Source organism: Anastrepha obliqua, unplaced genomic scaffold (genome assembly GCF_027943255.1).
Source record: "Anastrepha obliqua isolate idAnaObli1 unplaced genomic scaffold, idAnaObli1_1.0 ptg000012l, whole genome shotgun sequence".
NCBI lineage: Eukaryota > Metazoa > Arthropoda > Insecta > Diptera > Tephritidae > Anastrepha > Anastrepha obliqua.
The window spans coordinates 5,112,348-5,130,031 of NW_026562179.1; the positions used below are offsets into that span (position 1 = coordinate 5,112,348).

The 17,684-nt window shown below is 35.7% G+C and overlaps 1 protein-coding gene across 1 annotated transcript; it reads right to left on the reverse strand.

The window, feature by feature from the left end:
• Positions 1-6,728: 6,728 nt before the first annotated feature.
• LOC129251346 (tigger transposable element-derived protein 2-like) lies at positions 6,729-9,789 on the reverse strand. Its single transcript, XM_054890743.1, has 2 exons — positions 8,716-9,789; positions 6,729-6,794 (listed from the first exon to the last, which is right to left on the reverse strand). The coding sequence occupies exons 1-2, from the start codon at positions 9,787-9,789 to the stop codon at positions 6,729-6,731; spliced, it is 1,140 nt and encodes a 379-aa protein (XP_054746718.1).
• Between the last annotated feature and the right edge of the window lie 7,895 nt (positions 9,790-17,684).

Below are 17,684 nucleotides of genomic sequence, written 5' to 3' on the forward strand. Positions count from 1 at the left end.
GGTTTCTGGTTAAAAACCAACCACTTGCAATTCACGGATGTCGTCACGTTTTCAAATACATCACATGGATTCGCCAATTGCCCCAAGACATTCAAAATATTGTCCATCCAGTCATAAAAAATAACTCATACTTTCTGCACCCAGAAAATATTTTGATATCGATGATAACCGATACAGATTCATTCGTACGTTCAGATGGATACACGAAGATCTTAGCAGCCCGCAGAGAAGCTAGTGGATGTGTTCGTCAAATGTTTGGTCCGAAAGAGGATAATTTTATAAATTTCGAGAGTGACAAATATTTTAATGTAATAGATTGGGGTAGATTCGAACCGGCTGAACCACCATGCTTGCAGTTCTTCGCGAAAGATCACCTCGAAGCATTACAATATTCCAATGAAATAATTGAATTACCAGGTATGCACAACGAAAACCATTAATTTTTCTTTGCTTCTCTTTTTTCGGCATTTTCACTGATCTTTTTCACAGCAAAATACCGAGCAATTTGTTCATACAGTTCATGAATCTGCAATGGCGGTCACCGATGAACAACGCATGGGCCACATTTTATCTAAGTTCGAGAGCCGGCAGAAATACAGCAAGCTTGAATCCCGACAAAATTTTGTGGACTAAAATTTCCGTTACAAGACAAACAATTTACTAACTGTTTCGCGAACGAGGTCAATAAAAAACATTTACTTTTTCTTGTATGGCTTTAGACTAAAAATAAATTGTTTATATTTCTGGTTGTACTAATTGAATCGAAATACTTTTTTCGCAAAAGATTTATGATTTTTTACGGTCGTCAATTAACTGACATTAGGCTGTTACATTAGGATGGTAGAAACTAAGATATGGTGGGTAAGTACCACAACGAAACGCATGAGCTCAATGAACTTTCTTGAGAAAAACCTCCTCTTTGGGACAAAAAAATTGATGTCTCACACTTTAAAATCCGACAATAAATGCCGAAGATATGAAGAAAAATGTAATTGAGCGACATCCAGGGTTGCCAGAAAAAAAAAATTTTTTTAATGTTTTTCAAAAACACTTCATAGGCACAGCATTGTATGCACAGTTACCTTCAAATAATATATGTACAGTAACTTTAAAATACTCCGATTTCAGAGTAAGTTTCTAACCTTGCAGATATATGCATATGTTTTTTTGCACTTTTTATCAATTGAAGAACTACATACGTAAAGTAATATACTAATTAACTATTTGCCTACTAACAGTTAACATAAAATAATTGTTTCTAAATTTTCTCCTAGAAATGTCCGACACAGAAATTTTTAATAAGTTTCTTTTATTGTTTTCTGCAAGTTACTGTATGCTCATGCGCGCACTTGACGCACAACAGCTGCGGTTGTGGAGCATTAAAAAGACATATTTGTACCTTCTACTCAAATATGAACGAGACGGTATCAATAAAACGGTCCGCGGATGACATATGGCAAAAGTAAATTTTTTATTTTTTGGTAGGATTGTTATAAGCTTACATGGCAAATTTCAGCGTGATATGTCACATAGTTTCTTTTCTGTGCTACTGTAAACAAGTCAAGCTCAAGTGTGTTCTTCGAATTTAACGATGGAAATTCAAAGAATTTGTTTGAAATTTTGTTATTCCTTCAGACGCCTTAAAAATGTTGCAGACAACCTATGGGGACTCTGCTCTATCGCGTGCACGTGTTTTTCAGTGGTAGAAATCGTTCAAAGAGGGCCGTACATCGGTTGAAAACTTGCCTCATGAACGTCGTCCAACAACATCAGTAAACGACGAAAACATCAGAAAGGTAAAGGAAATTGTGCTTGAAAATCGCACAAATCGCAAAATCGGTTAACGCTGAATATTATTTAGACGTTTTAAAGCGTTTGCGCGAGAACATTGGTCTTAAAAGGAAGGAATTGTGGGACAACAAGTCATGGTTCTTGCATCACAATAATGCACCAGCTTTCGCGATTATTTGAACAAAAATAATGTTAATATCGTTCCGCAAGCAGCGTATTCGCCTGATATGGCTTCATGTGACTTTTTCCTGTTTCCCAAGCCCAAGTTGCCGCTCCGTGGAAAACATTTTGAGACAATTGAAGTCATAAAAGAGAATTCGAAGAACACACTCGAGCTTGACTTGTTTACAGTAGCACAGAAAACAAACTATGTGACATATCACGCTGAAATTTGCCTGCAAGCTTATAACAGTCCTACCAAAAAATAAAAAATTTACTTTTGCCATATGTCATCCGCGGACCGTTTTATTGATACCGTCTCGTTCATATTTGAGTAGAAGGTACAAATATGTCTTTTTAATGCTCCACAACCCCAGCTGTTGTGCGGCAAGTGCGCGCATGAGCATACAGTAACTTGCAGAAAACAATAAAAGAAACTTATAAAAAATTTCTGTGTCGGACATTTCTAGGAGAAAATTTAGAAACAATTATTTTATGTTAACTGTTAGTAGGCAAATAGTTAATTAGTATATTACTTTACGTATGTAGTTCTTCAATTGATAAAAAGTGCAAAAAAACATATGCATATATCTGCAAGGTTAGAAACTTACTCTGAAATCGGAGTATTTTAAAGTTACTGTACATATTTGAAGGTAACTGTGCATACAATGCTGTGCCTATGAATGTGTGCTGGATTTCTTGAGAAGTTTTAGGGAATCGTCATATTTCTTGCTGTGGCAAGTTTACATGCATACACACATCATATATATATGCGCATATAAATACATACAAATTGACATCCATATTTGTATTTGCATTTGCCATCTTCCTGTGTGCCTGAATCATTTCTCTATGAGGATTATTAATTTGATATGCTTGACGAATTTAAAATAAAACCAATGTATCATAATCATCCTTACCGAATTTATTATTAGTGACGACAATTTGTTAATATTACCAGTTATGTTACGATTTCTATTATTAATTTATTATTATATATGATCGAAACGAATTTACGGTAATATTTACCATATACCTAATATACATACATATGTATACTAATATATGTAAAAAACTAAAAAGAACAAATCTAATATGTAAACATGCATACGAATTATAGGACATACAGGTGATGCTTTCCATTTCAATTCAACCGGGCTATTCGGGTCATGTTTTTCGATTTCGATGTAACTCAAATACATATGTTGCTCTCTGGTCAAAATAATGAGACACGTATTTTTTTGTTCGCCCGAAAAAATTTTTTTCAAGATTTATCGGCCATTTTGTTTTTCGGCTCAAAATCGATTTTTTTTAATTATATAAGAATTTTTTTTTAAATGCTCATAACTTAGTCAAAAATGAACCGATTTTAATAATTTTGGGTTCAAAATGATCGCCATTACTTACACGAGCGATTTCATGTAGAAACAATTGCAAAATTTTTTATTTTGGAAAAACAAAAAAGATTCGAAATTTTTTCGAAATTCAATATTTCAAAAAGTGTATTTTATTTTTTTTTTAACTTTTTCCAAATCAAGAGAACACCTCAAACTACAATTGAGCTAAATGCCCAGTAGCTAAAATGAGTTGTTTTTGAGTAATGAATATTTGAGTAAAAAACCTGTTTCGCAATTTTTGTTTTTTGCAAAATAAAAAATCGTCAACTACTTGTTTGCAATTGTTTCTACATGAAATCGCTCATGCAAGTAATGACGATCATTTTGAACCCAGAATCATTAAAATGGGTTTATTTTTGACTAAGTTATGAGCATTTAAAAAAAAAAAAATTCTTACATAATTAAAAAACATCGATTTTGAGCCGAGAAACAAAATTGCCGATAAATCTTGGAAAAAAAAATTTTCGGGCGAACAAAAAAATACGTGTCTCATTATTTTGACCAGAGAGCAACATATTTGAGTTACATCGAAATCGAAGAACATGTCCCGAATAGCCCTTTTGAATTGAAATGGAAAGAATCTATATAAGAAATTTTGTTTTTTAATTGCTCATAACTTAGTCAAAAATAAACCGATTTGAATGATTCCGGGTTCAAAATGATCGTCATTACTTGCACCAGCGACTTTATGTAGAAACAATTGCAAAAAAGTAGTTGAAGATTTTTTATTTTCCAAAAAACAAAGAGTGCGAAACAGGTTTTTTACTCAAAAATTCATTACTCAAAAACAACTCATTTTAGCTACTGGGCATTCGGCTCAATTGAAGTTTGAGGTGTTCTCTTGATTTGGAAAAAGTTAAAAAAAAAGAAATACACTTTTTAAAATATTGAATTTCGAAAAAATTTCGAATTTTCTTTTTTTTTTTGCAAAATAAAAAATGCTCAATTACTTTTAAGCAATTGTTTCTATATAAAATCGCTCGTGCAAGTAATGACGATCATTTTGAACCCAGAATCATTAAAATCGGTTCATTTTTGACTAAGTTATGAGCATTTAAAAAAAATTCTTATATAATTTAAAAAAATCGATTTTGAGCCGAAAAACAAAATTGCCGATAAATCTTGAAAAAAAAAAAATTTTTCGGGCGAACAAAAACATACGTGTCTCATTATTTTGACCAGAGAGCAACATATTTGAGTTACATCGAAATCGAAGAACCTGGCCCGAATAGCCCGGTTGAATTGAAATGGAAAGCACCAGGTATCAAATGAACAAATCTATTCTGTACGCAAGCGAATGTAAGCTAATGTAAACTACATTTTTTCACACTTGCGTATCACTCTCTCCCTCTCATTTCTCTCCGGCAGCCATATTAATTAATTTTCAACTGTTAAATTGTGTGAAGTAATTTCTGAGTTGAATTTCTTACCCGTGTTTTGTTAGAGCCCAAAATGAGGAACGGGCCGAATTTACGTTCTCTGACGATAGGTTGTGTCGCGTACGCGATTGCTCACAAGACGAAAATCGACTATTTCCGTTCCCGAAGGATCCAATTGAAGTGGCAAAGTGGAGGGACAATTTCAAAACTCCGACGGCGGTGCATCGTCCACCCCACAACTCATATGTGTGCGTAAAGCATTTTGAGCCATATGTTGTGGGGGGAAATGTTTAAAAAAGGGTGCCATCCCCACGCTTCGTTTAGGTAAGTTTTTACGCAATAATAAGTAGGTATGTGTGTTTTTATATTTCGCTAAAGCGAACCTACAAGAATTTCAAACACATATCTACGTATGTATTGCATACATTTGATACAATATTAGGGGGGGTAGGTTTGATGGCTTGCTAACTTGTAACATTAGAGTTTTGAGGGAGGAAAGTGGAGCAAGTTAATAAATTTAAATTAATTTTTGAATGTAAATGATATTTCATATACATATGTATGTGCATATATTGTGCAAATTTATTTAATATATGTATGTGAATATATAAATATGTATATGTATAAATAAATATAAATGGGAATAACCTAGTGTGATAAAATTACCGACCGGTCAAAATTACTCGTGGTATCAATTGTTCGAAAGATTTTCCCTCTAAACTTCATTTAATATTTTTTGATAATATTATGGCTTTTTGAAATTTCATGTATTTATATTAATGTATAATATTCCCAATTTCACTTCCATTTTTTATATATATAAAAGTATATAAAAGTAAGCCATATAAAAAATTGTGTACTTCTACTGACTAAAAAACGTAATTCAGAAAATATATCGCGAAATTATTATTTTTTTTTTTCAATTAGCATAAGTGGAGTATAAAGATTATTTGAATATAATTTTTGAATTGGGAATTATATGGTTATGAATTATGATATGTTTATAAATTATTATATGTTAATAAATTATTATGTTATAAAATATTTTTTTTTAATACGGCATGACGATGGCCCTACGTACAGCTGTACAATGGGAAAGAAGCAACGAAGCTTTTGCGTAGTAGGATGCAGATACTACTAGGCTATATGTTTGTAAGCGCCTCTTTAGTCCAGAGCAGGTAACTCGATTTAAAGTTTTAGATGGGGCTGTTCCATCTTTAATATTAGAGGCAGTTTGTTGAAGTCGCTCACCTAGTACTGGCTCTGATTGGGTTTGCCCGCCCGTTACCAAAGTAGAGAAAGGAGACGATCTTACATTAGAAGAGTTCGGAAAATATTCCATGCTAGAGGAAACAAGGCTGGTTCCCAAAAACAAACACATCTGTGAGGACTTAGAAATCACTAGCTGTCGCGAACGATTTGCTCAGGCTACTCGTTTTTATCGGAGCAACGAAATTAAATTAATGAAAAGAATTGAACTAGAAGGAGAAAATGAGAAGCTACTGCAAAAATATAAATATCTGTGTAGTCGTGCAGTTCTTGCGGAAGAAACTTCAAGCAGTGATGCTGTAACTTTCGCAAGAATGATCGTCAGTGGCCAAAAAAATCGTTATAGCGAGGAGGAAAAGACATTGGCCCAAAACATCAATTATATGCCCTCCAAAGCATATTCGTTTATGCGTGACGATCTAGGTTTTGCTTTGCCCTATAAATCATCCCATTCGCGTTGGCGCCCCATCAAATATGTTGTTCCGGGGTTCGATGTCAATGTCTGTGATAATTTAGAAAAAATTGTTTCAACTATGTCCGACACCGAACGCATAAGCGTTCTATTATTCGATGAAATCATCATCAAGTCAGACTTGAGCTATAATAAAGCTAAAGATGTTATCGATGGGTTTGTAGACCATGGGGAAGGTCAACGCGAAAACAAAATTGGGAGTAAATGTTTATTTTTTATGGTTAAGGGATTGTGCTCCAAATGCAAATACGTGTTTTTGTATTATATCTCCAGTGGTGGTATACATACGGAGACATTATTGACCATTTTGGAAAAAATATCGCGCAACTAAAAAAAATGGGGTTAAATTTGAAAGGTACAGTTTACGATCAAGGGCCCTCCAACACTAGTAGCTTTAACACTTTGGGAGTTTCTGAGAAGTTCCCCTTTTTCCTGCACGAAGACACAAAGATTTTTTGCATTTACGATTATTATCACTTGATAAAGTCCGTCCGAAATACCTTAATGAAATATGACATTTTAACGTCAGATGGAGTTACAAGCTTCAAAGTGATAAAAAAATTGTTTTATATAGATCAAATGAATCCCCATTTTAAAATTTTTCCGAAACTAACGGAGGCCCATATATATACCAGTTTTTTGGAAAAAATGAGCGTTTCACGCGCAACTCTGGTCCTGAGCAAATCGGTAGCCTCTGGTATCGACATGGCCTTGCCCCAAAATTTATTAGGCAGTGACGATTACGTGATAAAATACGCTAAGCCCACACAGATGTTGGTAAAAAAAAAAATTAATGATCTGTTTGACGAATTAGATGCAAAAAATTTGCAGTCAAAAAATTCTTTAAAGTGTCCGTTTAGGCGGGGAGACACAAGCAAAATTGGTAGATTGAATAAACATCTAGATTTTTTTCGGTCATTCCAGTTGCCGGGGACGCACACATAAAGGGCATCGAAGGTAGTTAAAGACTTGGAAGATAGTTAAGGACTTGCTTGACTTTGGAAAAATATAAAAATTTATTTTTTGAAATTAATTTTAGGGTAGTTCTTAACACTATGTTAATACTGGACTGGCTGCCAACATATTCGACTGTCGTATTTATATTGTACTTATACCTCATCTTACTGTTTTAGGTACACGACTTGTATATTAGTTTCTTTGTTTGCTGTTTAGGAAAAACAAGTTTATCTCTTGTTATTCTTAGAATACATATGTTTATCTTTTGTTATTCTTAAAATACATATGTTGAACTTTTGTTTTTCCTAAAATACATATATTTATCTTTTGTTTTTCTTAAAATATGTTTATCTTTTGTTATTCTTAAAATACATATCTTTATCTTTTGTTTTTTTTTAAACATGTTCTCTTTTGTTATTCTTAAAATACATCTGTTTATCTTTTGGTATTCTTTAAATATGTTTGGATTTGTTCAGCCCTGCATGATTATAGTTAGAATTTACTTAACTATATTTATTTATTATTTGTGAATGAAATTATTCCTTAACTCTTAAATTAAATCGTCCCGATTTATACCGAATTAATGTCAGTTCCTTGTTCTTGCCTAATTAAATTTTACAGTTGGGTAAGGCTTTCTCAAGTGGGCCACAAAATTACCAAAGTGAATATTTTGCGATGAAATTCAACCAGGACTGAGTTCTATCATCCAGAAGCACACTCAGAAAATTTTGTTGTAAAATTCGAAATACAGTACAATTCCTCTTAACCGGTCACCTCGGGACTGCATACCTGGCCGGTTGCCGTTTTGGCCGGTTAATCCGAAGTGTACTTGTATAATATATTGTATACATACATATACAAAAATGGAGAAGCATTTTTTACATATTTATGTATTTCATATTTACATATCGCACCCTAAATACAAAAGGGTCACAACTCAAAATGTAGCTTCTGCTCAAATATGAACGAGACGTTATCAATAAAACGGTCCCCGGATGACATATGGCAAAAATAAATGTTTTGTTTTTTGGTAGGACTGTTATAAGCTTACATGGCAAATTTCAGCGTGATATGTCACATAGTTTGTTTTCTGTGCTTCTGTAAGCAAGTCAAGCTCGAGTGTGGAAAATTTTGAGTTGTGACCCTTTTGTATTTAGGGTGCGATATGTTAATGTGTTACATCAATAAAGTATAAGTGTAATAATTATTTTTTGAAAAAGTCTGTGATTTTCTTCTGTTTTTTAATCTTCAGTGAATTTCTGAATGCGACATTCCTCCATTTTCTAAACACCAAAACGTCTAATGCTGTTGAATCCTGTTGCTGCTCAATGCATTTCAATGCAATTTCCATCACATTTTTGGCTTCTTCATGAGAAACTGTTTTCTCCTCTTCAACGTCACTACTCTCATCATCTTCCTCTTGTTCTTTGTTTGCTAAATCTATGATTTCGTCATCATTCAAAAATTCATTTTCAAGGTGTTCGTCACAGTTTATCATCCAATTTTCCACATCTTCTGCCTGTAATGATTCGTTACCCGATAACTTTTGAAGGTCTTGTAAAGTAGATTTGTTTTCTTCTTCTTCAGTCCCTGCAATATTCGAGATCACAATTAGATTCTCAACATCTGGCCAAAGTTTTCTCCAAGACTTAACAAACGTTGAAGAGGGCATTTCTTGAAATGCTGTAGCTAACATATAGATAACGTCCTTGATATTGATCTTTTTGATGACTTCTAAAAGACCTTTGTCTTCACTCTCCGAATGTTGCAGAATTTCAGAAACAAGTTTACGCCTGTATCGTCTTTTTAAGCTTTCGATCACTCCTTGGTCCATTTGTTGCACTAAGCTTGTCACATTAGGAGGAAGATAAACTAATTTTATGTCATCTACAGCGCAGTCATGAGGATGGGTTGGAGCATTATCTAACAAAAGAATTGCTTTAATAGGTAAGTTTACACTTTTTAAATTTTTTTTAACTTTTGGAACAAACTCCAAATTAAACCACTCTTTAAACAAGTCTGAGTTCATCCACGCTGATTTTTGTGACTTATAATAAACCGGAAGGGAAGATGGATTCAATTTTTTGAATGCCCGTGGTTTAGCAGACTTGCCAATAACGAAAAGAGAAATTTTATGAGTCCCTGCTGCATTCGAACAAACGGCCACTGTAATACGTTCTTTGTTCTTTTTTAAGCCAGAGGCAGACTGTTCATGACTGCCTAGAAAAGTTGTTTCTGGTAACATTTTAATGTTTAGACCGGTCTCGTCCATATTATAGACTTGTTCTGGAGATAATTCCTCTGTTTTAACAATTTCACCAAACTTAGTCTTGAATTCTGTCGCACCAGAAGTATCAGCAGACATTTTTTCTCCACTTACATGTGCGAAATGAATTCCGTGTCGCTTCTTCCATCAATTAAGCCAACTATCACTTGTCACAAAGTCACCCCCAATATTAATCTTCTGGTCGATAGCCAAAGCTTTTTCTTTCAAAATTGGGCCGCCAATCGGTGTACCTCTTCGACGTTCCTGAAGAAACCAGATCCACAAAGCTTCATCGACGACCTGGCAAATCGGTTTTTTTTCTCGTACAACGGCTACCCAGATTTCTATCAGATTCCATTTTCGAGCAAAACTCCTCAATGGAACGCCTATCTCTTCGCCAGTCATTTACAGTGCTTTTTCCAACATTAAATTCTGCACATATTTTCGCTACGGATTCACCATTATCAATCCGCTTTAGCACTTTTAAACGTGTATCCATCGAAACCACAATTCGTTTGCGCTTTGCACTCATTGTTAAGGAAAGAACTATGTTATGTCCGTACCCACAGCAAAAACAAACCAAATTGATCAAAACGACAAACGACAAAATCCTATCTAACATCGTTTATAGTTTACTTTGCCGGGACCTCCCCGTAATATCGGGGGAATCCCAGCCGCATCGCCTCGCCGGTGAATTTCTTGGAAAATATTGCATTGCGCTCGGCTGTTGTAACCAGGCCGGTTAATCCGTCGACCGGTTAATGCGAAGCCGGTTAAGAGGAATTATACTGTAGTTTTTTTTTATTAACTATCGAAATTTTTTGCAGCGCTTGAATAATTATCACATTTCTCGTAAAGTAAGTATCCGATTACAACGATTTTTCAACTGCAGACTGATAAAGGATGATATTTTCTAAAAACGTTATTTTTGTTCCGAAACTTGATGTTTTGTTGTTGTAAATAATTTTTTTTAATAAATAATTAAAATTTTAACTAATTTCTGCGCCTCTGGGATGAAAATTTTTTAAGGATATTAACGTAATAAACATCTGTGCATTTATGTATGGAAAAAAATGCGTGCAATTCGAAAAGGATTAATTACAATTAATTTTTTTGTGCCTGAATGCGCGCTTCGACTTACGCGGGCGCGCACGAACACACAAACGGCGACTCGCGGGCGGCTTGCGAAAAACCGTGTTTCGGACACGTCTCAACGCGATATGCTTCCGTAAGATCAGTTTTGCCGACTTTTCCATTACTGGTGTTTACTTGTTTTTAAAGATTGGCCATATAAATAATTTACATATAACAGAATTTGCGCTTTGACTGTCGCGGAAATGCGTAATGATAATTAAATCAAATGTATTCAAAGAAATGTATAAGCTGTCATGCAAGGTTTCTATATACTTATTTATTACTAACGTTTATGTTTACATATCAGATCTATACATTGTAAGTTTAGTCAGCAAATGCCCTTAAAGAAAGTTATACAGATATCGCATATTCATTTGTTATTTCGAGAAAAAATGAAAATCATTCACGCTTTTTACACTTTTCATATAGTTTGTTTTTACATAATGGGTAAATTTTAGATTGATCGTGGGCTGAAAATATTTTGCACTCGATGGAATTTTTATCTTTTGGAATAAAAGAATAGAACTGCCTCGTACTTTTCAAAGTTTGCTCTTTGGAATAGCGCTTTTTCAACTTACTAGAGTGATTTTCATGTTCTTGTTTATTACAGTAATCAAAATTAATTTTCTTAGAATTGACTTTTGCCCAATCATACAACTGTTTCGGTCTCGTAATTTTCACCGGAATTTTATCTTGCAAGCTTGCATGGTACGCATTTCTCTTTATAGCACCACCAATACCATCGCAGGCACCTTTCCCATGTGCAGAGGCAAAAAAGTGCCACTCGGCATCGATGAAAAAATCCTTTTTGTGAAATAGTAAATTTATAAAATTGTACTTGTTTTTGTACTGTGAGGCCGCCCCGACGGAAAAATAATAGGTAGATTTTCTTCACATTTCGTTTACCAAACTGTTTAATCAAATATTGAACCAATTTAGAATTGAACAAATTGACTGCGGAACTGTCATGTTCCAATGCTTCAGAAATGATCACAAAATTCTTATGCTGTTCTACGCCGTTTTCTTTGTAATGCACAACGTAAGGATGTATTGTTGCCTGCGTTGTGTTCCAGTATTCTGATTGCACAGAATTTTGAACACGACACTAAATTTCGCATTTTGGTCACTAATTCGGACTAGATTTGTGTAAACACGACTATGGTTTTGTTTTCCGAAAGGGTTGCAACAACGATTTGCATGTGGCATTATATTAGTCTATACTTAGTTTTGTACACATTAACGTACGCGATTTACATAATATCACAGTTTTTATTATCACCGAAACACATCACCACAGCAGTCGGAAGGAGACTAGACACAACTAATGACAATGTCGGCAAAACTGATCTTACGGAAGCATATCGCGTTGAGACGTGTCCGAAACACGGTTTTTCGCAAGCCGCCCGCGAGTCGCCGTTTGTGTGTTCGTGCGCGTCCGCGTAAGTCGAAGCGCGCATTCAGGCACAAAAAAATTAATTGTAATTAATCCTTTTCGAATTGCACGCATTTTTTTCCATACATAAATGCACAGATGTTTATTACGTTAATATCCTTAAAAAATTTTCATCCCAGAGGCGCAGAAATTAGTTAAAATTTTAATTGTTTATTAAAAAAAATTATTTACAACAGCAAAACATCAAGTTTCGGAACAAAAATAACGTTTTTAGAAAATATCATCCTTTATCAGTCTGCAGTTGAAAAATCGTTGTAATCGGATACTTACTTTACGAGAAATGTGATAATTATTCAAGCGCTGCAAAAAACTTCGATAGTTAATAAAAAAAAAAACTATTTCGAATTTTACAACAAAATTTTCTGAGTGTGCTTCTGGATGATAGAACTCAGTCCTGGCTGAATTTCATCGCAAAATATTTACTTTGGTAATTTTGTGGCCCACTTGAGAAAGCCTTACCCAGTTATTAACTCTAGTATAAATATTGTTGCAAAGCGCAATTTTCTTATCGGTGAAAATATTTACCTGCTTAGTTCTAAGTGGCGTGAATTTAAATAGTTTAGAATGATTATTTATGATAGGATATTTGTAAATAGCAATGATAGGATTTTTAGTTCTTTTTAAATATTTGTGCGTATGATGTGGTAATTTTTTGTCAATTAGTTACATAGAATAAAAATGTGAATTCGTCAAATAAATACGCACCGTCGGTTCTAGTTAGAATATATTTCCTGTTTGTTATGATTGTTTCTCCTTCTGCTTGAATTGCGACCATGATGACCATGGCTAGTAATATCAGGTAATTTCTTGTCGTCTCCTGTAACTGTGTAATTTTTTACGTTGTCTTTGTGAATAACTTTTTCCTCCTTAGTCAAAATCGTGTCCTCGCCAACTTCCTGCACTACGTACTTTTTGTAACGACTGTCGCTTTTACTTCTGATGTTAGTCCTTAACACCAATACCTGGTCTCCTTGTTTGAAAGTTCGGGGTCTAGTTCCCTGGTTTAGACGTTGTAATGTTTTCTGCGATGCGTCTTTTAATTTTTTACTATGTCTTCCTTGCTGTATGTTATTAGGTTAAAATGTATATCCCTTGGTTTTTTTTTCTGTGAAGGTATGGGTTGTGTTGTTCAATTCCTTTACAGCTACAAATAGCTCCTCGGTTGCTGATGTTAAATTCTGTATTTTTACTATTCTTGCCTATTCTGATATGGAAATGTGCGTTCGTTCTACCTGACCGTTTGCCTTTGATCTATATATTGGTGTCTGCATTTTGTTGATATTGTATTTATTGAAAAATAATGAAATTGTAAGTAGTTGGCAACCCGAATTCCTACTCAGTTTCTTTTTTACTTCATTTCTTTTTACTTGTATAGATTTAAGTTTAGTGTGTAATAAAACGATGAAAAGAACATACCGTTTTGTCCTTCAATCTGGTTTTTTGTCCTCGAAAGGTTATGGGCCCAGGTGAGGCTCAAGTGCTTTTTTACACACAAGAAGAAATCGCAGCTTAGGTGCAGTGATACCAAAATCAGTGATTGAAACGAGATCCCAAGTATAGTGGTCTCAGGAACAATGGCTTCATTTTGACTGGAGTATACGACAGTAAAAGACAGTTAATCACCATGAGTGCACCACAGCAAATTGAGAAATTGGATGATGGAAACTACGACTTTTGGTCCCTTCAAATGAAAAGTCTTCTCGTGAATGCAGATCTTTGGGAGATCGCCAGCGGAAGCCTTGTGAAAAGTGACGACAAGAAGTTTAACACTAAAGACGAAAAGGCGTTGGCACTTATAATATTTAATGTTAAATCGTCACAGGTATGTCATATTAAACATGCAGAGATTTCAAAAGAAGCATGGGATAAATTGAAAAGTGTACACCAGCCGCGTGGTCCGGCAAGAAAAGTTACTCTATATAAATCCCTAATCAACTTGAGTATGTCTGAGAGTGACACAGTGGCACACCACATAAGGAAATTTTGTGAAATTGTTGATAAACTCTCCGAAATTGGCGTAACAATAAACGATGATTTGCTTGTTCTAATTCTTCTAACAAGTTTACCCAAGTCATTCCAGAATTTCATTATAGCTGTCGAGATTCGCGATTCGTTGCCTACCCTCGAAATTTTAAAAGCAAAGCTGCTGGAAGAAGGGGCACGGAGAATGCAGCACAAAACAGATCAAAATGGCAGCGATGGTCAAAAAGCGTTTGTAGTGTAGTCGGGAAGCAAAATTTTAAAAAGCCCAACAACAAATCTAGTCTTAGATGTCATAACTATGGTCAAACGGGACATTTCGCAGCACATTGTCGATTACCGAAAAAACAAAACCAACAACAAAGATCATTTTCGGCTCGAACTCATAAATTTGAATTGAATTGAATCATATTTGGTGCGTTGACAGTGGTGCGACATCACACATTTGAGGAGAACGAAATATGTTCGAGAAGTTCGTAGAAGCGGCAGAGCGTGTGCAACTTACTGATGGCAACCACATGGATTCTTCTGGAAAAGGAGAAGTTTGCGTTACAACTCCAACATGTATGATCCGTCTTAAGAACGTACTGTTTGTGCCAAATCTAAAATGTAATTTTATATCGGTAAATAAAGCTGTAAGCGAAGGTATGACGGTTCGGTTCAACAGTGTATGTGCGAAAATAGAAGACCAAAACAGGAGGACAATTTTAATTGCGCAGAAAATTGAAAATTTATTCGTTTTTAAAGAAAATTTAAAGCAATTGTGTTTGGCTGCATCGGTGGACAAGGCCAGCATATGGCATCGAAGATTTGGTCACCAAAATTACGACGATCTGCACGAATTAGTCAATAAGAACTTGGTGCAAAATATTGACATCACCGATGTGCCAAGAAACGTAAGATGCGAAGTGTGCGTAAAGAGCAAAATGTACGTCAAGCCATTTCCAAAATTGGCTCAATATCGGTCCCAAAATATACTAGAACTCATCCACACCGATGTATGTGGACCTTTCGCAAAATCCTCGATTGGCGGCAGCAAATATTTTGTGACTTTTGTGGATGATTACTCCAGAAGATCTTTCGTGTACTTTATACACACGAAGGATGAAGTCTTCGAGAAGTTTCGAGATTTTAAGAATATTGTTGAAAACCAAAGTGGATTAAAAATTAAAGCAGTGCGCAGCGACAACGGTCGTGAATACATAAACAATGATTTCGACAGATTTTTCAAGGAAAATGGCATCAAACGCGAACTTTCGGTTGTCTACACACCACAACAAAACGGCGTGGCCGAACGCCTTAATCGAACTTTAACCGAGATGGCTAGGAGTATGGTTGTAGAGTCCGGTTTAAGTGAATATTTGTGGGCTGAAGCCATTTATACAGCTTCTTATATACGCAACCGATGTCCCACAAAGGCGCTGAATGATACGACACCCTACGAGATGTGGACAAGAAAGAAGCCGATGGTGAAGCACCTCCGTGTTTTTGGTTCTTTCGCTATAGCGCTAAACAAAACGCAGTCAAATAAGTTGCAGCCGAAAGGCGAAGAGTGTTATATGGTGGGCTATTCGTTATGCTCAAAAGCCTATCGCCTCTACGATCCAAAACGTCATCAAATAATTGAAAGAAGAGATGTATACTTCGACGAACGTAAGTCAAAATCAACGCGTGAAAACGGCACAACGCAGGAAGATTTACAGCTGCTGGAAAATGACCCCATGAAAAATAGTAATGTTTCAAGAAGTTGCGACGAAATTCTTAACGATAAAGTACCAGTAAACAACGACGAAGAAGACAACGATGAAGACCATGACCATAGAAGCATCGATAGCGCTCAAAAGCGGCCAGGAAGGCCGAAAATCATTCGATCTGGGAACCCAGGGCGGCCCAGGAAACAACGTAATTTATTAAATGAGATGACCAGCGACCCCGAAGTAAGAGTACCAGAAAAGTTCGACGACGTCCAAAATAATGAGTATGCACGAGATGGGCGTGCGGCAATGCAGAGGGAGAATGACTCGTTAATCAACAACAACACTTGGACGCTTGTGGACTTACCAGGGGGACAGAAACCAATCAGAAGTAAATGGGTTTTTAGTTTAAAGGCGAATAAAGATGGCAACATCGAAAGGTTCGAAACAAGACTAGTAGCTAAAGACTGTAGTCAGGAATATGGTGTGAATTATTTCGAAACATTTTCTCCAGTCGTCAGGTATGCCACGATCCGTATGCTACTGGCGTTAGCAGCGCAGCATGGACTCTACTTACATCAACTCGACGTCACTACCGCTTACTTAAACAGTGAGCTGAAAGAAGAGTGCTACATGCGGCAACCCGATGGCTTTATAAGCAGCAATCACCCCGGAGGCGTTTTAAAATTGAACAAGGCAATCTATGGCTTTAAGCAGTCCGGCAAGGAGTGGAATTCTACCTTGGATTCCATTTTAAAGGAAATGGGTTTCGTTTCTTGCAAGAATGAACCATGCCTGTACCAAAGGCGAAACTCAGGCAAGTTGGCATTAATTGCTATTTACGTTGATGATCTCATTCTAGGAAGCTCATCATACTGGCGCTATTACTGTTGGCCACAGGCAATACATCCTCAATCTGTTGAAGAAATGCGGAATGACAGACTGCAGGCCGGCATCAACTCCCTCGATGCTGGGTACCAAATCAAACGTAGCGATGATACTGAGAAGCAGATCGATCCGACGTCCTATCAGTCTCTCATTGGCGCGTTAATGTACTTAGCTGTAACAACTCGGTGAGCAAGTTGGCGCAATGTAACATCAATCCGAAAACTGAACACGAAATAGGAGCAAAGCATGTCCTACGTTACTTGGCCATGGCCATTGACTACAAGCTTCGGTACTATGCTGAGAACTCTGAAGTCTGTGGATATGTGGCCGCAGACTGGGGTGGCGACCTCAATGACCGAAAATCATACTCCGGTTATTTGTTTATGAAGGCAGGCGCTACAATTTCATGGGAATCAAAGAAGCAAACGATTGTTGCTTTAAGTACTACGGAAGCAGAGTACGTCGCACTTTCAACGGCGGCGAAGGAAGCAATTTACTTAAAATATTTACTTATAAAATTAGGGTTTTATTCGAAAGATAAACCACTATTGTTACGAGGCGACAACATAAGCGCGCAACATCTAGCAAAGAATCATTTGTATCACGCCCGTACCAAACATATTGACATTAAATTTCATCATGTTACAGAATCAATTGAAAATGGTGATATTGTACTAAAATATATTTCAACTAAATCTAATCTAGCAGATGTATTAACTAAAAATTTGACTAAAGCAAAACATTCGGAACTTGTTAAACTTATGGGATTATATTGAAAAACATTAATTTTTGAATTGAAAGAATTTAAGATTTTTTGCTTTATTGAACGAATGTATTGAACAAAT

Bases quoted from the DNA above. Each gene is read 5' to 3' on its own strand.
- LOC129251346 (XM_054890743.1), bottom strand. From the start codon at position 9,789: ATGTCTGCTGATACTTCTGGTGCGACAGAATTCAAGACTAAGTTTGGT. The intron at 6,795-8,715 runs GTGTTTAGAAAA...CATTTTTTTTAG, and splicing joins CAACAGCATTAGACGTTTTG to TTGCGCGATATTTTTTCCAA.